We start from the raw sequence: 20534 nt of genomic DNA on the forward strand, positions 1-20534 counted from the left end.
TCCGGAAAACAGGAGTTTATTTTTGTGTTCTGTCAACATGGGCTTTGGGATCAGCACAAACGTGGAGCAATCTCGATGGTGTTTACCCGGAGGACAGTCTGTGGGTTCACGATAACTGGAAGAGAGACAACAGGGTCACAGCTTGGCCACATCTGATGTCGTTCATGAGCTACGGTGAGACCCTGTCGCCGGACCACCTGCTCTTTCCATGGGGCGTCCGCCTGGCACCAGCCCTCCCCAGGCGGCACCCAGGCCCCGTGTGGGCCCTGGCGGCCACGTGCCATGAGGGCTTCGGGGGGGGCACTGCTTGCCTCACCCCCACACTCCGTGAGGCCCATCAGAAGCAGCAACACCTGGGAGCTCGGAGGCCAGGAGCGGTCTGGCCTGGCCCTTCTTCTCCACGTGCCGTGAGACCTATGGGCTGCCTGGGGGTGGACCGCCCCAACGGGCCAAACCCGGGGCCGCCTGGAGGTGGCAGAGGGTGGAGGAGAGGCTCCCACAGACCCGACCTGAGGGTGAGCCAGCCGCCTGTGTCAGGGTATTCTAGTAACTCCCAGCCACTGGCAGCTCAGGACTGTGGTGCCACGCGTTTCTCACAGGATGCCACAGCCTGCGGGTCCCAGCCTCGAGGGGCCCCCACAAGGTGACTTCCAGGGGAAGCTCCTGCAGGGACGGTCCTGTTCCCGCTTGTGGATTACCCGGGCAGTGGTGGGTGGCCGAGGACTGGGACGAAGAAGGGAAACATGTGGGGGACAAAAGGAGTGGAGACAGTGCAGGCCAGGCCTGGGCACTCCCCCAGGGTGGGAGGGCAGAAAATGGGCAGTCACAGCTGGACTGAAACCTGCCCAGGGCCTCCTGGGCCCCATGTGCCCTGATGCCCTCCATCCTGGATGTGTAGAGCCCGGCCCCCACCCCGGGAGGCTGGGCAGAGAAACTCGGGGCTCCTGCCCTTACTCAGGAGATGCCCTCAGCTTCCCGACCCCTCACACTTCTGTGACACCCCTGCAGCAGGCACCGAAATGCCACTGAACGAAGCTTCCTCTCCTCTTCCTGCTAACGGGCTGCTGAATCCACCCCAGGGCCCCTCTGTTTCCTCACGCATGGGTCGTGAGCCCCCACACAGGGGGAACCCACGGTGAGGCCTCTGCTGTGAAGTCACCCCTCAGACTCACTGCTGCCGCCGCTCCAGTCCGGGTCTCCCGAGACCGCGCCACGGCCACCCCTCCCTATGCGGCTCAGGTGGTCGGCCGCCACCGGTCAGCACCCGCCTTGCCCCATGGCCCTCACGCTGCACATGCTAGAAGCTCGCTATGCGGCTCCCTCTCGTCTGTGGTGGGCTTTGTTTCTCCACCTCTTTGACTGCTGACCTCACCCCTTCCCACCTGCACCCCCCCGCCCCCAGCAGACCCCTGGACTTCCTGCCCAGCAGTGAGGCCGTCAGACGGACGCCCCCTTCACCACAAGCCACACTGCTGCACACCCTTCACGCTGACCCAGCCGGAAGGACGGCCCTCCTGTCTGAGGCGTCCCAGCGCCGGTTCGCCGAAGCCACACGCCTCACCCCATCCGCCCGGCACCCCCGGCTCTCCCTTCTCTACCAACAAACAGCCCTTATCCTCCGGCCTCCCTGCTCTGCTGGAGACTCTGCAGACCGGCTCCCTCTCCACCCCCTCCCATGTTCCATCACACATGTGTGTGCGTGTGTAAGTGCGTGTGGACGTATACGTGTGCCCAGAGGCACAAGGTCGGGTGTTGCTCGGGCCCCACTAGACTGTGAGCTTCGGGCCCGTTCTTGTGTAGTGGCAGCTCACTCAGCGTGCCGCTGGTGACGTTCTGTTGAGAGAGGACCCCCACCCCCACAACATCCCGTTTCTTTGTCCAGTCTCTATGCGGGACGTGAGAGCTGCGTCTGGTGTTTCTAGCACGGATGAAGCCGCCGCCGATGTCCCTGTCCGTGTCTCACGGGGCATGCTGTGCCAGGCCGTGGTGAGGTGAATGCTTGCCTTGTCGCGGTGACTGGCTGAGCCGCAGTCCGGTGGCAGCGCCCGAGGATCCCAGGGCCCTCTCCCTCCACACCCCTGGTTAAGACTGACCTCCACCTGCCCTTCCCCATCAGACCCAGGGGACCGGGGCAGGGCTCTCTCCCTGGTGTCTGTGGCTGCCGCACCCCAGAGGCCCCCAGCAGAGAGCAGGTGCCGGCCCCTGGCAGCCGCAGGACCAGCGGACGGAGCAGGCGGGGACACGGCGCCCGCCACACTTTCTCTAACTTACCCTTTTTCCTCTTGAAGTTTTTTCTTTTCTTAAATTTCACATTGATTTTTGGCCATGATTCTGTCTTTTCAATGACTGTGGCTTCTACGCGAACGAGATCCTTTCTAGAAGGGAGAAAGATAATCAATGACGTGTCCTCTTGATTAGTTTTCAATCTTACTAATGCTTTACATAAGAACTTCCAAACTAAGCTTTATTTTCTTTTTTGCTTCTTATAAGAGTAATACGTCCTCCCTGCAGATATTTTGAAAACCACCGAGAAGCGTAAGCAAGAACAGTGTAGAAGGAAGGGGAGAAGGCTGGGGAGATGGGGATTAAGTGGTGTGAACTTCTAGTTATGAAATAAATCCATCACAGGGATGTGACTCAGCACAGGGAATCTGGTGGATAAGACTGTTATCACTTTGGGAGGTGACAGAGGGTAACTAGGCCCATGGAGGTCTGTGCTTGGTAAGTATGAAAAACGGATATGATATTGTATGTGAATTATCATTTAGTAATAATAAAAAAGAACGGCACGGGGCGCTTGGCTGTCTCAGCTGGAAGAGCACGTGACTCTTGATCTTGGGGTTGTGAGTTTGAGCCCCATGTGGGGGGTAGTGTTTACTTAAAAACAGAAAAAAAGAACAGGGTAGCCTGTCAACAAATCTTACAAGCCACCACTGTCATAAATGATAACAGGACACTGGTTTGGCCCACGTGTCCTCTGCCCGGCCTCCTGTGTACCCCGTGTGGGGCCTAGACAAAGCCCAGCGCGAGCGAGCGCATTACCCAAGGAGCGGCTTGCCGAGTAACGTGAAGTTGTCAGCTCCGACCAGCAGGACCTGCGAACGAAACGGGCGCGTCACCAACAAGCGACAGGAAGTCAGCGGCACAAACTCGAGCATGAGGAAAGTACCGGCCACCTTCCTCGTCGTTCCCTGGGGTTCGAACCGGCGGGGATGCGGGCCGGTCGGGCCGCTGTGCTGCCTCCCGCACCGGCCCGATGGCAGAGCCAGGACCGCCGTCCCTGCGCACCTGGCACGGGATGGCGCATCCAGAGAGAGTGTCCGTCTGTGCAAAACACCGTGGCTTTTTTTTGAACTTTTTCCCGCGAGTTGTAACGCACACAGGGAGAAGCCGCACTGCACTGTCTCTGAGGCAGTCTACACCTGCTGCTCCTGCTGGGACTTAGGTTCCAGCGTGTTTTTTTAAAGATGGGGAAATTCCAGGCGGCCGTGCCAGTGACCGTCCTCGGCGTGAAGACGTCTTTACATCGCGAGTGCAGTGGTGTTTTTAGATGCTGGAACCATCTTAAGTTTTACCGATAAGTAAAATACCCAACTGTATAAAACTTAAATATTTAAAGACGAAGCGTATTTTATACTAACATCAACGGACTCTGTATGTTTGACAAGGACAAACAATCAAAATGCTGCTTCGCGGTTACTCTCCGGGTGACGCGTTCTCTGCTACTGAGTCCTAAGTGGGGAGAAACGATCTGCATTAGGGGGTGCTTTCTGTAATGTTTTTGCTAATGTGAAATGTTCCAAAACAATGTCTTTTTAGGGGGCGCCTGCCAGGCAGCTGGTGGAATGTGTGACTCTCGATCTTGGGGTTGTGAGTTCGAGCCCCACGTTGGGTGTAGGGATTACTAAAAAAAGCAAATAAACTTAATAAAGAAAGTCTTTTTAGACATCTTCACAGATACACTCCTAAAGTCTCCTACTTATTGTAGACGTTATGGAGTAAACGTGCTCTTGTTCAGGGGCTCACGACGGAGCCCCTGCGTCACTAAGGAGAAGCGAGCTCTGCTGGCTGCTGCCGTCTACACGGTTAATTAGCTCAGCTCCGAGCTCAGCTCATAGGCTGTGAGAACACCGTCTTAGTAAGAGTTTAGTGCTCCCCTTGGAGTAGCTGCACGCACACTCTGCAACCACAAACGGAGGAGCACAGAGAACTAGTATGGGAAATTCATACGTATATTCTAGGATTTATTTGGGAGGGAGAGAGAGTCCCAAGCAGACCCTGCGTGAAGCGTGGCGCCCGGGGCGGGGCTCGGTCCCACGACCCTGAGACCGTGACCTGAGCCAAAACCAAGAGTCGGACGCTCAACTGACTGCACCCCCAGGTGCCCCTGAAACCTTAGATTTTATATACTTTTATAAAGAGAGTAAGAGAAAAACAAAGAAGGCCGCCCAAAACAGCAAAAAGAATCGTAAGTGACGGGTAGAAACATGAGGCTAAATACACAGACCAAGCAGTGTGGAGTGGCCGGTAAGGTACACCAGTCCCAGGGAAGCGCCTCGAAAGCCAGCCTCTCTGTCTGAGAGCAGCAGCCGTCAAACCAACGCCGGAGCAGCGTTCCCGCTGAAACTCTCCATCAACATGCGGCTGAAAGCCCTCACCTATAACAGGGATGCTCACTCTTTTCTACAGGAGAGCGTTCCTGAGACGTGAGACAACTCAGCACATGGATTTTCCTCTGAGGTCTCCTAGGTGGGGGGCCAGCCCACAGCCCCCTCGCCCTGCCAGCCAGCCACACCCGGGGGGACGCCCACGCTCCCGTCCCTCGGCTCTGCTCGCCTTCGCCTCCTGACCCCGGGAAGCCTCCGCAGTGATGAACCCGGGGGCAGGAGGGCATGTTTGGTGATTGAGCCCCCAGATACACAGACGGCCTCACCTTCTCCAGCCGTATCCTCTCTCCACACGCAACGTCTAATTCGTTGTCAATTAAAATCAGGTCCTCAGAGGTCACCTTCCACTGGTGGCTGGCGAAGTGGACCACGGCGAAGAGCCGGCCATACTGGCCTGTGGCGATCAGTTCGTTCACCTTCCCTACGAGCTCTGTGGGGAGAAAGTCAGGACAGGCGGCGGGCCGGTCAGCTACTCACACCGGGCCTGGCAGCCATGCCGCCCGACACGGCTCAGGCCCACGGTGACAGTGATATGAGGCCCCGCGCCCCCTGCTCTCCCCCAGCAGGAANCCAGGGGGAGGTGGGGGGGGGGGGACGGTGGGTGTGGCAGCTGGCACCCCTGGTGAGGTGAGCTCTGTTGAAGGCCACGCCTCTTCCCACGGCCGGCACTCGGCTTGCCATTCCCAGGAGCACAGGCTCCTTGACACGGGGGGCCCGCGGGCTTCTAGAGACACGCATCCCCAGACCTCATGGAATGGCCCATGGCCGCCTGTGATTTTCTGATCTGAGCATGCCGTGTGCCTGGCTCTGTCTCTCTGACTCTGGGGTGGAAAGACCTTCACTCTGTGGGATTCCCAGTCCTTATAAAGAAAAAGCCAGAGGACTGGTACAGTGAGAGGAGAGGCCTTTCTGCAAACCAGGAAAAGCTAGAATTGCACCCCCTGTGCTAGATTCTGCCTGGAAGTCTCTGCCCACACAGCTCTGGGCTCCCACGGCCTCACCTCAGCTCAAGACCCCCTTCTTTCCTGCCCCGTTCACTGTGTGATAAATGTCTGTGAGCCCTGACCCAGCCGGCCTGGCCTGGGGCTGGGGGCTTGGAGAACACACACTTCCTGCCCCGGAAGCAGAGTCAGGCCGGAGCCACGGCTGGAGAAGGGACAGAATACTGTTGACTTCACACCAGTCTCAAACAGTACTTTAAAACCAGAAGATGTGCCACTCTGACCTGCATCTCCAGCCTTGTGAGGAAGCTAGGATCCCACACTCGCTCATGGCAACAGTGGCCGGCCACACTGTCCTGCCTCGTGTCCTGACACCTTGACAATTTCTGCAACTCGCAGGACAGTAGCAGCACCCACTGCTCCTCTGACTGTGGAGAAAGCTTTCCCTGCCTCTGGCTTCCTTCCAACAGCAGGGAGACAGAGGGACCACGGGCCCTCCCTCGCTCACACGGCCTGCCTCGACCACGATGGGTGCTTGGGAGTATTTGAGAAATGAACGAGGCTTTAAATTTTTCTGTCAAGGGGCAAAAATGAGCCTGAGCGTTCACACCGTGCTGGGTCTCGTCTCAGGGCACACGGAAATGTGCACTCCTGTCCTGTGGCCAGGGGACCACCTCGGTGGGGGGAGGAGGGGGCACCGCCCTCCAGTTTCTGCCTCTGTTACCTGCATGGTGTCTGGTCTCCTCAGTGGGGTCTGGCAGGACGGTTTCTGGCCAAGGTGGTGAACTCAGCGATGTTTTAGGAACGTATCTGTAAGACACAGTTGACGCATGTGTGGCACGCCCGCGGGAAAAGACAGTTCAGAATCTGTAAGAAATGCCGTGCTCAGGCTGGGGGAGATGGGGCCGCACTGCCGACACGTGACTCTCCGGTACGGACCCGCCCCTGGGGGGACCGAGGACAGGCTCCCGTGCGGCCTCTCAGGAGGGCTGCGTATTTCAAGAAAACACCCACTAATCACTCCAAAATCAAAATGGGAATTCCAACCATTTTATTCCCGAAGAGGCCCTCTTGGGAATAACCACCCCCCGGGCCGGTGGCCCACATGTGAAGACTGGCCTTTCTTAGTGTCCTCGGGGCACATGGGGTCTCAGAGGTGTGGGCTGCAGTGCCGCCCCCCTTCTCTCTCCTCCGCCCCCAACACTCCACCGGAAGGCACGTTCTCTGCCTCCCAGCCGGGCTCCTACGCCTCACTCCAGCATTCCAGGGCTCTGCAGGCAGGGTTCCCACAACAGGAACCCTCCGTCTGCTCTGCCCCAAGCTGTTCCCCCCCAACCTCTAACTCCTACCAGGTGGGTGCCCGCTCGGCCTTCATGCCCAGACAGGAGCCAGGCAGGCCCGGGTCTGAACCCCGCCTCTGCCACCAGGGTAGCATGACCTTGGCAGCATCTCACGACTCTCTGCTCTAGTTTCTTTCACGGAGAAAATGGGAATAAAAGCGTCTGCCTCCGCGCTATGCAGGGTCAGGAGGGGCGGTGTGCCCAGAAGGACTGGGCAGTGTGGAGACGCGCTCAGCACTCGGGGGCCATGGCACTGCTGTCACTGTCTGTCCTGTGCTGCAGCCAGGCATCTGCCCCGCCCCCCGCTCAGCCTGGAGAGATGAGCCGGCTGTGCAGGGAGGGAAGCCCACGGGCAAGAGGAGGAGGCAGGGTCTTTCCCACTTTCTGATCTCGTTTGGCCTCAAATTCCTGCAGTCCTCAAAGAGGGGAGAGCTCGGGAGAGCCCACATCGAATTCAATTATTCAGACCGTTTTCAAGCTTTTGTTGCTGTTCGCCACCAGACAGGGAACCTTTCCTGACCTCAGCCTTTCTGCAGCAGAGCTCCAGCAAGGAAAAAAGCCTGCTCACCGGGGAAGAGCTGCCGCTTCCGCAGCCGGCCCCAGGCCCCTGTGCTGCTGCCGGCAGCCAGCAGGGGCTCCACGCTGGCGTGTACAACAAATGCTCTCCACGCTGGGATTCTGGTCACTGTGGCATCAACTGGCCAAGAAAATGAAACCGAGCTTGTCCACTGTGCTCATCTCAGAGCACCTGGAGACACGCTCCTGCTCTGTGGCCTGGCAGTGACCTCTGATGGACAAGGAGGAGCGGGGTCTGACGTGGGAGCTCTGGCCTCCTCGCTGGGCCTGACTGTCCCCTACTACCGACCGTGAAACAACAGATGCCAGAAACCCGGAACGCCGCGGGCAAGAGAAAGAATAAGCCGAGGTAACTGACATTCCCCCCAGGATCCCTTTCTATAACCTGCTTCTGTTTTTCGACTTCTCCTTTTGAGAACCATACAAGCCCCCTGAATGTCCCACTTCTGAGTCTGCCATGCAGGAGCAGCCGATACTCTTGACCACTCACCGTATGCCAGGCACTGTCCTGAGCCCTTTAAGCGCAGACATTTACTGAACGCGCACAGAACTCCACTGAGAGGCACTAACACCACTTCCATTTTGCAGAAGGGGAAACAAAGCTCAGCGAGTGGATGACCTTGACCAGGAACCCTGGGCTGCAAGGGGTGGGGCCAGGACAGGACCCAGGAGCTTCCTAATTCTTAACTGCTCCCCTCTACTGCTCCTGGATATTCTTCCCAGTGGGTGTGATTTTGTCAAATTTACTTTTTATAGTTTACATTAAAGGTTTTTTCCCCCTGGGGTGCCTGGGTGGCTCAGCTGGTTAAGCGTCTGACTCGTGATTTTGGCTCAGGTCAAAATCTCAGGGTTGTGAGAGTGAGCCCTGGGTTCAGGCTCTGTGCTCAGTGAGGAGTCTGCTTGAGATTCTCTCTCTCCTTCTCCCCACCCTTAAATAAATAAATAAAATCTTAAAAAAAAAAGTTTTCCTCTAAATATGTTTTAATACTGAATAAACTCTTCCAAATGATACTTATTTTTTTTTCTCCCAAATGGTATTTAAGTTCTTTCTAAAAATTCTGATCCAACCTTCCTGTGATTCCATCTTCCCAGTTACAAGTCTCTAATTAGGAGCCACAGCTTTCCTTAATGAAATACAGCTGCATAAGGCCTAGGAGCACATTTGTCTTTGGACGCTTGATGTTCCGTCTACATTTATGTCAAAGGTTTTAGAAAAATACTATTAAAAAGGTTAAAAGAAAATTTAGACGTTCTAGAAAACCCATGCATGTGCTGTCTTGACTTTAGAAAGACAGTCCTACAGATGACGAGTCACCCAAACCCAGGTTTAGATATTACCCTTGTGGAACTGAAGCGCTCTGAGAACCGAACCTTCGGGAAGCGGACCCCAGGGAAGCTGAGGAAACAAGAAACAGGGATCGTTACCAAGAAATGCCACTGCTCTTCAGAAAGCGAAATGCACCAGTATGCTTGCCGGTGCCGAGTTAGAGCACCGGGTCACAACCGCCTGCAGGAAAACCACGGTCAACAAAGTTAGTGCAACATTGCTTACAGTTACTGCTAGTGTGTGTCAAGCTGTGCTCATCACACCATCGAAGAGGGCCTAACACCAGAACCGCTCAACCACTACTCCGTTCCTTGACCACCAAGTGCCCAGTGGATTCCGATGCTGTTCTGTGCCTCCGAGACGGCCCACAGAGCCCACCTCCTGAATGGAGCTGGTTTCTGTGACCAATGGCATGTGGCAGAGGGAAGAGCACAGCATTTCTGAGATTAAGTTATAAAAGACTGGAATGGAGGCCTCCTGCCCATGGCCAAGGTGGTGAGCTTGGAAAGAGTGCCCAGCCCCAGCTGAGGAGAGCGCCAGAACCACCCAGCTAAGCTGCGCCTGTACTCCCGACCATTGCAAACGGTGTGCACGACAAACTCTGGTCATCTTAAGCTACTAAGTTCTGGGGTAACTTGTTATGCAGCAGATGACTAATACAGCAAGGGACAACAGCAATCACAGTCTACCGAGGGAAGGGCCCAGAAATCAAATGCAGAGCTTAGGAGTGAAAAGCGGAGGACAGCAACTCAGTAACTGTTGAGGGTTTATTTATTCATTTGTCTCTGAAGGTATCCTGTTACTCCAGTTTCCTTTGTAGGGGTTCCTGGCTGGCTCAGTTGGCAGAGCATGCAGCCCTTGATCTAGGAGTTGTGAGTTTGAGCCCCACGTTGGGTGAGGAGCCTACTTAAGTAAAAAAAAAAATTTCCTCTGTATCTATTTTTCTTGACAGTTTTTGCTATGAGTGGATGTTGAATTTTGTTAATTATTTCTTGCACCTACTGATGCATGTTTTTTTTTTTATATTGAGCTGTAATTTACATTCCTTAAAATTCATCCCTTTATAGCTACCTGTTAGCGGGTGTTCCCAATTATTGGTGTCTTGGGCTGGTTTCTCCTCTACAACCTTGCTGTGCCTGGGGTTTGGACCTTGGGCCTTAACTCTTCTTTTCCTATGACAACTCCTCTGCTGATTGCATCTAGCAGAATGAACTTAAAATATCCGTCTACACAGGTGACTCCCAGGTTTACACCTGCAGCCTGGATTTGACCATCCACTGGTCTATTTATCACCACACGCAAGGCTAACAGGCATCTCAAAACCTATGAAGGCTCGGATTCCTCCCCCCCACCCCCGTGCCTGCTTCTCCCCCCATCTCACAGAATGGCATCTTCATCTTTCCAGGTGCTCAGGCCAGAAATCTCAGTCACTCTTGACCCTTTTCTTTCTCATACTCAGAGCTATCAGCAAATCCTCCTGGCTCTCTCTTTTCAAGAGATCCAGGCTCTGACCCCCTACATCCTCCAAGCCACCACCACCTCTTGCCCAAATAATTACTAATGCCCTGCTCTCCCCATTACCTCCCTTCTCTGCACAGCAGCTAGAGTGATCCTGTGAAAACTTAGGTCAGATCCCGTCGCTATTCTGCTGAAACTCTCCAAGAGCTTCCTATTTAATTCAGAGAAAAAGCCAAAGCCCTTACAGTGGCCTACAGGGCATGCGCAGCATAATCTCCCCTCCCTCTGAGCCCATCTCTCACGCGCTACCCCTGCACCTGCCACTCTGGCTTCGTCCTGCACCTGCCACTCTGGCTTCCTGGCTATTCCTGTAACATGCTAGGCACGTGCCAAGCACACGCCTGCCTCGGAGCCTTGAGTGTGCCTTCACTGCTTTCTTCTGGAACCTCCCTCCCCCATTTTCTCTGGGTGTCCACTCAAACACCATCTCAGTAGAGAGGCCTTCCCTATCCTATTTATTTATTTATTTATTTATTTTAAAGATTTTATTTATTTATTCGACAGAGATAGAGACAGCCAGCGAGAGAGGGAACACAAGCAGGGGGAGTGGGAGAGGAAGAAGCAGGCTCATAGCAGAGGAGCCTGATGTGGGGCTCGATCCCATAACGCCGGGATCACGCCCTGAGCCGAAGGCAGATGCTTAACCGCTGTGCCACCCAGGCGCCCCCTGACTATCCTATTTAAAACTGATCCCCCCACTTCATGCTTTATTTTTCTCTATAAGACTTATCAGCTTCTAACACACTATGTAATTTATTTTTAAAAATTGCCTGTCTTTCCAGACACCCCCTCCCTCATCAAAATGCTAGCTCCATTAAAAGCAAGGATTATTTATGTTTATTACTGATGTATTCCACCCCTCCCCCCATCCGTGCTTAACGCATAAAAGGTGCGCGGTGGGTGAATGAATGAAGCCTACTCTGCTGAGTCACCACATGAAGGCCTGGTTGGAATACGCCCTGACACGGGACTCAGCGCCTCTCTTGGGAGCCACCTCACTGTTAAAGGCTCAGCTGGAAAGTTTCTGCACCTGATCTGCTTCTCTGTAACTCTCAGCTATGGTATTGCCTTAGCCCTCGACCCCAGAAGGAACAAATGTGCTCCCTCCTCTCCCATGGGGTCATCCTTTAGCTCTCTGAGGACTGTGGTGTGTCTTCCATCCTGTTTCCCTCACTCACTCTTCAAGGTCCCATCTGCTTATCATTTGGGTTGCCTTCTCTGTACTCCATGTTATCTGTATTTCTTAAAGTGGGAGTCTGGAATTGAACACAGCATTCCAGAGGTGGTTTTGCGTCAGTAGAATGGAGTAATTTCCACTGTTTTTGTAAAAACATCCCTCCCCACTTAAACCCAAGTTTTACTAATGGAAAATGTCAAGCACACAAAAGTAAAGAGGACAGAATCATGAGCCCAGAGCCCTCTCACAGCTCTTCCCAGACTCAACAGTTACCAACTCATGACCAATATTTTTTGATTCACACTAACTCTGGCCCAACTTTGCAATTATTTTAAAGTAAATCATAGCGGCGCCTAGGTGGCGCAGTTGTTAAGCATCTGCCTTCCGCTCAGGGTGTGATCCCAGTGTTCTGGGATCAAGCCCCACATCAGGCTTCTCCACTAGGAGCCTGCTTCTTCCTCTCCCACTCCCCCTGCTTGTGTTCCCTCTCTCGCTGGCTGTCTCTCTCTGTCAAATAAACAAATAAAATCTTTTAAAATTATAAATAAAGTAAATCACAGATATACTGCTTGATCAATAAAGATGTCAGCATACTTCTATGAGAAATAAATATTCTTATAAAAAAACACACAATGGAGGCACTGTTATCACTTCTAAAAAAAAAGGGAACAATCCTTTAATATTGTCAAATATACATCTGGACCTAATTTTAAAACACACTTAAACGCTCTCACACACAAATAGACACTCCACTAATTTCAAGAAAAATACACTGTCTTTGACGAACAACTTTTTTGGACCTCATAAAAACACGGCTGCTGCTTTTGCTGAATGGTTAAGATCTGGCAAGGACGTTCACCACCACTTTCCAGAGGAGGGCAACGAGGGTCTAAAGAGCGGCTGGAAGCCTGGGGGCAATGGTACAGCACAGGCTTTGGAGCCGGACCGAGCTGTCTGAATCACTCTTGAGCCACTTCCCTGCCGTGTGACCCTGGGCAAGTTACCTAAGCTTTCTGAACCGAGCCTCAGTTTGCTCACCGGCAACACAGGCACCGTAGCGAGCTGAAGAGCTGATGTCAGCAGCGAAGCCGCTAACTTAAAGAACCAGGATCCGAACCCGGGTTTCCCCGACTTCAAAGCGAGTACTATACTATATTCACGGCACCGAAAAAAGCGGTCAACACCGAAGGCATCGGGGCGGACACGGACCCGCAAGCCCCGTTCGCCCCGCTCCCTCTTCTCACCCCGCCACCCGGGTCTCACCCGCTCCGGGCCCTGACGCTCTCAGGCCGCTGCGGCTGCACGCGGACACCAGTCTTCCGAAGGCGACCGTCACGGCCCGTGTTGTCACGGCCGCCGCCATCTTTCCGCAGCCTCGGCCGGAAGCGGAAACAGCCTCGCGCGAACCTTGTGCGTCGACGCACAGGGTCCGGCCCGGGAACTCCGCCTCGCGCTGCAGCCGGACCTCAGCGGCCCAGCGCCCGCGTCGGCCGGCGGCCATGGCCACGGCGGCTGTGGAGAGCTTCGTGACCAAGCAGTTGGACCTGCTGGAGCTCGAGAGAGACGCGGAGGTCGAGGAGCGCAGGTACTGGGTCGGTCGCCAGTTCCCCAGCCCGGCCGGCCTCGGGCAGAGATTTGCCCTCCCGCCCCCCGAGTCCCGCCCGCGGCGCTTGGGGGCTCGGCCGCCGCTGGAGATGGGACCCGGTCGCCTCCCGGGCGGTCCGTGCCGGTTTGGGGCCCTTAAGAAGCCTTTTCTTTTCGGCCTGGAGCCCCCGACTCCCGAACTTTCAGCGCTGTGTCCTGCCTCTGCCCTCAGCACGTCCTCAGCCCTTTCCAGGAGGGAAGACAGCGCGGAGCCGGTGGGAGGGCGCGAGGATGCGGCCGCCTGGACTTGGGCGGGGGCGGAGGTGGGCCTGGGCAGGGGACCCGGGCAGGGGTGGGCCTGGGCAAGGGACCTGGGCACGCTGTGGGCCCAGGCGGGGGTAGAGGTGGGGGAGGGCTTGGGCCTGGGCAGGAGACCTGGGCAGAGAGGTGGGCCTGGGCAAGGGACTTGGGCAGGGGTGGGCCTGGGTCGGGGCAGAGAGGTGGGCAGAAGATCTGGGAAGGGGGTGGGCCTGGGTCCTTGTAAAAAGTGCCTTCCAGCTGGGTGTGCTCACGCTGTGTGTGGGGGTGGGGGTGTGTGTGCGCGCGCCCGCGAGCACTCAGAAAGGGCCTCGTAGGCATGGTGGAAGACCAATTCTCCCTGGGGAGGGCGAGGCTAAGGCTGGCTTCAGGGACTGGTGGTGCCAAGGGCACAAAAAAAAAAAAACGGGAGAGGTGGGTGGAGGAGCCTTCCTGGATGAGGTGTGGGGAGATGGGCACCAGAGAGAGCCCTGCTTGCTTCTGAACGTGAATATTCATTTAGCTGAAACTAACAGCGAACGCTTAATGGAGTGCTGTAAAGGCTCTTTCTGTATGATCGTTCCTTTAACCCTGAGTGCTCTTCTGATGTTGTGCCGGAGGAGACTGTGACACCGAGTGGTTCAGGAACTTGCTCAAGGTGACAGGTGGAGGCTAGGCAGTCTGACTGACTGCACTGGAGACGTGGATGGGTTTGTGTGAGAGGCTTTTGATTCGAAGATTAAGAGCTTTTGCGGTCATATCCACCTGGGTAGAACCCCAGCTCCGTGTATGGCTGTGGGACTTTGCAGGTTACATCCCACCTCACGGGTTTGCAGTGAGCACGAGATGGTCTGCTGTCAGGCGCTCAGCTCAGTACCCGGAGCAGAGCGAGCACCCACGGAGAGGTAGGCAGTGCTCAGATGGACAGCGGCCTTGTGGGCGAGCTTGTGTTGTATTCCCTGCGCGCAGTTCGGCTCTCTGCGCGGTTAAGTGCTGGGGGATGGGGGTGGGCGTTAACCTTAAAAATAAAACAGCCAGTTAATTTACTAGCCAGATGGGTTTATTCATAATGGCAGAGAATTGCAGTTCCCACCAAGGAACCTGTGGCGGAGACTCTAAGCTCGTGCGACAGATGGAGGAGAGGACCTTTATTTTACGGGGTGGTTTTGCATGGAAGTCCATTACAGAAAGGCAGGAGTTCAGGGTGATGACCGTTGCTCACTGGCTGAGTTGCGGGGTGGTGGATTTCTTGTAGGGTATGCGATGTGCATCTTTCTCTGTTGTGTGATTGAGGATCCTGTCCCGGCAGGGTCTGTAACTGACCGGGAATGCTGCAGCTCCTCCTTCTGGCCTCCCCACTCCACTTTGGTGACGTTTCCCTTTATTAACGTTCAAAGGGGAGTGGATAGATTTGTATTTTAGGTGGATTGCGTGGGTGCTGTTGCTTGTGACTGGTCAGGCCAAGCCTCCAAGGTCAAGCAGTTAGGAGGCAGGAGGCTCTGTCTGGTCCAGACGATGAGGGGTGTGGCTTGAACCAGGGTTGTGGTAAGGATGAGAGGCCGAGTGGATTCATGTGGGTACAGATGGTGGGCGGCAGAGGCGGGGGCACCAGGACGCAGAATGCAAGTAGAGCAGGTAAAGAGACCGGCAGATGTGGAGCCCCTTTGGGTTTTATTTAGTGCCTGTGCACAAATCTTTGTCTGCATTTGTCCCATGTGGGTGGAAGTAGACGCTAGTAAAGTATAAATATTGAACTCTCGGTGTTGGGTGTCTTCTAGGTCTTGGCAGGAAAACATCTCTCCGAAAGAACTGCAGAGCCGAGGTGTGTGTTTGCTGAAGCTGCAGGCGTCCAGCCAGCGGACTGGGCTGTATGGGCGGCTGCTGGTCACCTTTGAGCCCAGGAGATGTACGTCTGCCCCGGTGCTTCCCAGCAACAGCTTCACTTCAGGTCTGTGTATTTGCCACACAGGCGTGTCTTGCATACCGCTGCTCTCCAAGCTGCGACTCGTACTCTTGGGAAGACCGGCGTGCACATGGCTAGTTGGAGAATAAAGCATGGCGATGAAGAACCCTTGATTAGAAGTTCACCGCTTAACATGGCTTTTTGGTAGCCTAGGTCAGCGTGTCCGGAATGGCAGCCAGCAGCCGCGGGTGGTTTGGGGCACTTGAACTGCGGGCACTGATTGCTGTGTGTGTGCGGTGCTCGAGTACAGAAGCTCGAGTACAGAAAAATTTAGACTCTCTCCAGAGTCATTGTTTTGGAAATGTGATACGTGTTGAAATCGTATCTGTTCTGTATGGGGTTAAAATATGTTGTCATTAAAATCAGTTTACTTGTTTCTTAAAAAAAATTTTTTTTAAAGATTTTTTTTTTTTAAAAGATTTTTTTATTTATTTATTCGACAGAGATAGAGACAGCCAGTGAGAGAGGGAACACAAGCAGGGGGAGTGGGAGAGGAAAGAAGCAGGCTCATAGCAGAGGAGCCTGATGTGGGGCTCGATCCCATAACGCCGGGATCACGCTCTGAGCCAAAGGCAGGCGCTTAACCGCTGTGCGACCCAGGCGCCCCTAAAGATTTTATTTATTTGACAGAGAGAGCATGAGCAGGGGGGAAGGGTAGAGAAAGAAGCAGGCTCCCCGCTGAGCAGGGAGCCCAACATGGCCCCACCCCAGGACCCTGGGATCATGAGTTGAGCCGAAGGCAAACACTTAACTGACTGAGCCACCCAGGCTCCCCTTAAATTTTTTTATTACGGCTCCTAGAAAGTGTAAAACTACACGTGACTGTCATCGTATTTGTCTTGGACCGCCGTGGTGTGGTGTGCATGGTTCTGTCTTCCCCCGGCTTCTCGTGCCCAGCACGCTCGGGGTACACTCGCGCCAGCCCTCCTGGAGAGGGGGAGCAGCTGGGAGAAGCTGCTGAACCATGCCCCAGGGGTACCCGGTGTAGCCCTCAGACCTGGATAGAGCAGCACGGCCAGTGCCGTGCTTGCTCTAGAAAAGTCCTCATCGTGTTTTGGTGACGGGGTTTCGATTTCTTATTCTGATTTCCCTAACTCTTGCTCACAGTTGCTGGAATACTGGCTGGATGTGGAGACAGGGGAGGAAGGGGAGCTGCTGGTTGGAGTCAGGTCGTACACGTTCTTGTTAAGTGAGCTTCACTGCCCGCCCTCTAGATGGGGCTGGGGGCGTTATAGCCGCACTTCGCTGCTTCGCCGTCAGGGTCGGATGTCCGTGCGGGGGCGGGGGGGGGGCGTAAACTTTGAAAACCAAGAGTAAAAATATGTTCAGTTAGCCAGCGTTGTGGACTGGGAGCCCAGAGAATTGATGAAGGGTTCATAAACAGGAAGTCAGGAAGGCATGTCTGTGGAAAGTATCTGGCTGAAAGTCTGATGTGTCGCTGCGGCTGTTGATCAGGTTGAGGTGGGGCTGTTGCTTTTTCATCTCCTGAAGAGCAGTTTTAAGGCTCAGCATAGAAACGTCCATTCTGGAACACGGGACCCTATGCAGGGCGCTGGTTAGGAGGTTCCAGTGGGCATACCAGACCCTGTCCCAGGGGCAATGTTGCTGTCTGCTGTTTGTCTCTATAAAGTTGGGGAAGGAGCCAGAGAAAAGGTTCAAGGTGCAGGTGAAACTCATCGCCTGGAGGAAAAACAGCCCAGGCCAAGAGCGTGTCTGGTGCCTGGTTGACCTGTGGCATATGCTTTCTTTCTTTCTTTTTCTTTTTTTTTTTAAGATTTTATTTATTTATTTGACAGAGAGATACAGCCAGCGAGAGAGGGAACACAAGCAGGGGGAGTGGGAGAGGAAGAAGCGGGCTCCCAGCGGAAGAGCCTGATGTGGGGCTAGATCCCAGAACGCTGGGATCACGCCCTGAGCCAAAGGCAGACACTTAATGACTGCGCCACCCAGGCGCCCCTGTGGCATACACTTTCTCACAAGGAATAGAGGGGGTGTAAATATGTGAGTAGCTCTGGCTTTATCTCGAGTGGAGTCTGTTTTGGTTAGAACTGTCTTCTGTTCCAGTTGATGAAAAGCCAAGCCAGGGACACTTTGGTGGCTCAGCCGGTTAAGAGTCTGCCTTCGGCTCAGGTCATGATCTCATGGTCCTGGGATCGAGTCCTGCATCAGCCTCTCTGCTCACTGGGGAGTCTGCTTCTCCCTCTGCCTGCCGCTGCCCCTGCTTGTTCTCTCTCTTTCTGACAAATAAATAAATAAAAATCTTAAATTTTTTTTTTTTTTTTTTTAGAAAAACCAAGCCAAACTGGCTTCTTGTTTGGGCAAGAAGGATTGCATTGGTTGAGATACTAGAAGGCTGGCTTCAGGGCTCACGGGAAGTCGCTTGGACTTAACTTCTCTCCATTTCCTGGCTTTGCCCTCTTCTGGGTTGGCTTCCTTCTCAGGTGACACATGATAGCAGTTCTGGCCCCGACATGCTCTCAGGTTTCTGGTCCACCTAGACAGATGGAGGGCCTCTTCCCAGGTGCCAAGCAAAAGTCTCACTGTGTCTGGGGGGTAGATTTGGTCCCGTGCTCATTCCTGAGCAGTCACTGTGGCTGGGGACGTGGGACGCAGTGACTGGCTCAGGCATAGGTTGTGGGCTCCTTCCCTGGTGTCAGGGTCACCTGGCGGGTGAGTGAATCACCCAACAGTTACCACGGGAAGTGTGGAGATTGTGCTGAGTGGGCAGCAAATGACCTCCCTCCTTTACTGATGTTCCCATTCTTCCTGGAATGTTCTCCCCTCAACGTGCTTGTGGCCCCTACTTGGCTCAGGGTGCATCCCGCTTACCTGTCACCACTCAGAGGGGCCCTTGCCATATCCTGTTTCTAAAATGATGCCCTGGTCCCACTCCATCCCCTCCTGGGCTTCATCTTTCCTTAAAACCTTTGGTGCAGACATCTGTGTCTTGTTTCTGATCAGACCGGTGCTTAGAGCAGTGCCTGGCAAAGAGTGAGTAGGCACTCTGAATGTTTTATTGACTGGCATGTTTGTCTTAAACAGTTCATTGATCTCAAGTCAGTTTTCATATTTAATTTACATGTTGGTTAAAAAACTTTTACCACTACTGATTTCATTTCTGAAGAAAGCAGTAGAGATAGGATATTTGAAATAGGCTGGAATTTATTACATAAAATAGTTCATGGTTTAACTCTGCTCAGTGTTTGTGTAACTTAAGTCTTTGTTTCTACAGGCGATATAGTGGGTCTGTATGACGAAGGCAGTCAGCTGGCCACGGGGATCCTGACCCGGATCACGCAGAGATCGGTCACGGTGGCCTTTGATGAGTCCCATGACTTCCAGCTGAGCTTGGACCGGGAGCAGTCCTACAGACTGTTAAAGCTGGCCAATGATGTCACTTACAAGCGACTGAAAAAGTAAGGGTGTGTGTGACTGGGAATCACACGTTCTTTTTCCTCAAGCACCACTCCCGGACCACTTGTCTTGCTGGGCAGAGAGAGCAGTTGCGTTGAGTGTGGAGTCCTTGGGGGCACTCATGGGAGACGGTGGCTGCAGGTGGCCACGCTGGGCAGGGTCTTAGGGAGGGAATCAAGGTCTGGTTTTCACCAATATCCTAATTCTAGTTTTCTCCCTTGGCAGGGCTCTGGTCACCCTGAAGAAGTACCATTCCGGCCCTGCGTCCTCGCTCATAGAGGTCCTCTTTGGTGGGTCAGCCCCCAGTCCTGCCAGTGAGATACGTAAGAGCCTTTGTTTTCTTTTCTGATCGAAGTCACTATGAAAACACTAAGAAACAGCAGGGGCTAGGGTGTTTGAGTGAGAGTTCGAGGACGCACAGTTAGAAGGCATCTCTCTTCGTCTCTTCTATAAATTTCTTTGAGTGACTCACGTGGACTGGACTCTCACGTACTCAGTGCAAGGAAGCAGCTCGTTCTGTTGACTTTGCAATAGCCTCTCAAATCTATCTACGTCCTTCTAAGATGTCAGGATGTTCTAGCTCAGATCTGTGGGGGTAGGATGGCTGCGTACTGTCTGTGCTTAATAGTGTTTTTGTGTGTGTTTGAAAAGTCCCAATTCTAAATGCATTTGATTATTTCTCAGCATCCTTCAAATTGAAGATTGCTTATTTCTGATGAGAAGAGTAATATAATATGTGTTAGTTGTAGAATATTTGGAAATAAAGGATCGTGTTAGCAAGGGAAACAGAGCACTCAGGAAGTTAGCCTGGAGTTAGCCTCCCAAGTATTTGTGCACATTCTGGTCTTTTTCATGTAGAAAACTGTGTCTTTCACATATACACGTGCACACATGCACCCCTTCCTTGTCTGTGTGCTTTCTCCTATCCCTCCGTGGTCTTGGAGAACCCCAGTTTTGAGAGGAGCATGTTGTCTCCTCAAGGGGCTGCCGTGATTTGACAATCCTCCACATTCTGACTTTGCCACTTTCCCAGCACGACCTCAGTGAAGCCTTTGGTGTCTCCAGCTACCTGGGGTGACGGGGCTGATCCCATGCCCACATGGTGCTGTGCCTGTGCTGACCACCCAATGTTGTGTTGGCTTTAAACCCAGGGCTGCTGGGTGGTACCTCCAGGTTCTGGAAGCAATCACATTTCAGTGTGTTAGTCTGCCAGATATTTATCGAGAGGCTCCTAACGCAGTGGAAACTGAATTAGAAACGTATTTACGGTGTTTTAGGGAGCATGGTACATTGTGGTTAGGCGGATACCTAAGGAAAAGGGACGCGGTGTGGAGAGCGGGGTGCGCTGGGACTTTGGGTCGGGTGGTCTGCTGCTGCTTTTCAATTTTGTGTCACTCTGGCTGGCCCAGGTCAGGGTGCTGTGCCCGGAGTTCTGGTCACTCACGGATTGGGTGTCTCCACGGACAGACGCCCTGCAGAGCTGGACAGACAATAGCTGCTCTCGGAGCACAGAGCACAGGAGGCAGATAACGGGTCTTCATCATGGAAAATTCAGTGGAGAAACATGATTCCGAAATTTGCTCTCTATTCCTTTTTGTCATTTGTTCTTGTCATTTTATGGTCACTTAAAAAGGGGCAACGTGGTAGAAATAAATAACTTATTTTAATTTTTATTTAGTTATTTTATTTTATTTTTTGAGAGAGTGAGTGCACGTGGAGGGGAGGAGCAG

The 20534-nt window shown here is 53.7% G+C and overlaps 2 protein-coding genes across 2 annotated transcripts in view; one reads left to right on the forward strand and one right to left on the reverse strand.

Moving 5' to 3' along the window:
• MRPL21 (mitochondrial ribosomal protein L21) lies at positions 1-13062 on the reverse strand. The gene is made up of 7 exons (XM_034645050.1): positions 12810-13062; positions 8863-8920; positions 6333-6418; positions 4934-5097; positions 3043-3095; positions 2272-2375; positions 1-115 (listed from the first exon to the last, which is right to left on the reverse strand). Exons 1-7 carry the CDS (start codon positions 13045-13047, stop codon positions 51-53), a joined length of 768 nt encoding a protein of 255 aa, XP_034500941.1. The 5' UTR covers positions 13048-13062; the 3' UTR covers positions 1-50.
• The window catches only part of IGHMBP2 (immunoglobulin mu DNA binding protein 2), a 26662-nt gene continuing 19128 nt past the window's right edge, over positions 13001-20534 (forward strand). Inside the window, 4 exon segments of the mRNA XM_002929299.4 lie at positions 13001-13131; positions 15206-15375; positions 18623-18806; positions 19030-19127. Of these exon segments, the coding sequence (XP_002929345.2) occupies positions 13046-13131; positions 15206-15375; positions 18623-18806; positions 19030-19127 (538 nt within the window). The 5' untranslated portion in view covers positions 13001-13045.

The sequence above is a fragment of the Ailuropoda melanoleuca genome, chromosome 16, assembly GCF_002007445.2.
Source record: "Ailuropoda melanoleuca isolate Jingjing chromosome 16, ASM200744v2, whole genome shotgun sequence".
In the NCBI taxonomy this organism is placed as follows: domain Eukaryota; kingdom Metazoa; phylum Chordata; class Mammalia; order Carnivora; family Ursidae; genus Ailuropoda; species Ailuropoda melanoleuca.

Excerpts from the sequence above, each read along its gene's own strand:
- MRPL21 (XM_034645050.1), bottom strand. The coding sequence starts at position 13,047 with ATGGCCGCCGGCCGACGCGGGCGCTGGGCCGCTGAGGTCCGGCTGCAG. Across the intron at positions 3,096-4,933 it reads AGAGGATACGGCTGGAGAAG|GTCCTGCTGGTCGGAGCTGA; the intron begins GTGAGGCCGTCT and ends TTTCGTTCGCAG. Across the intron at positions 116-2,271 it reads AAACTTCAAGAGGAAAAAGG|TTATCGTGAACCCACAGACT; the intron begins GTAAGTTAGAGA and ends TCTCTCTTCCAG.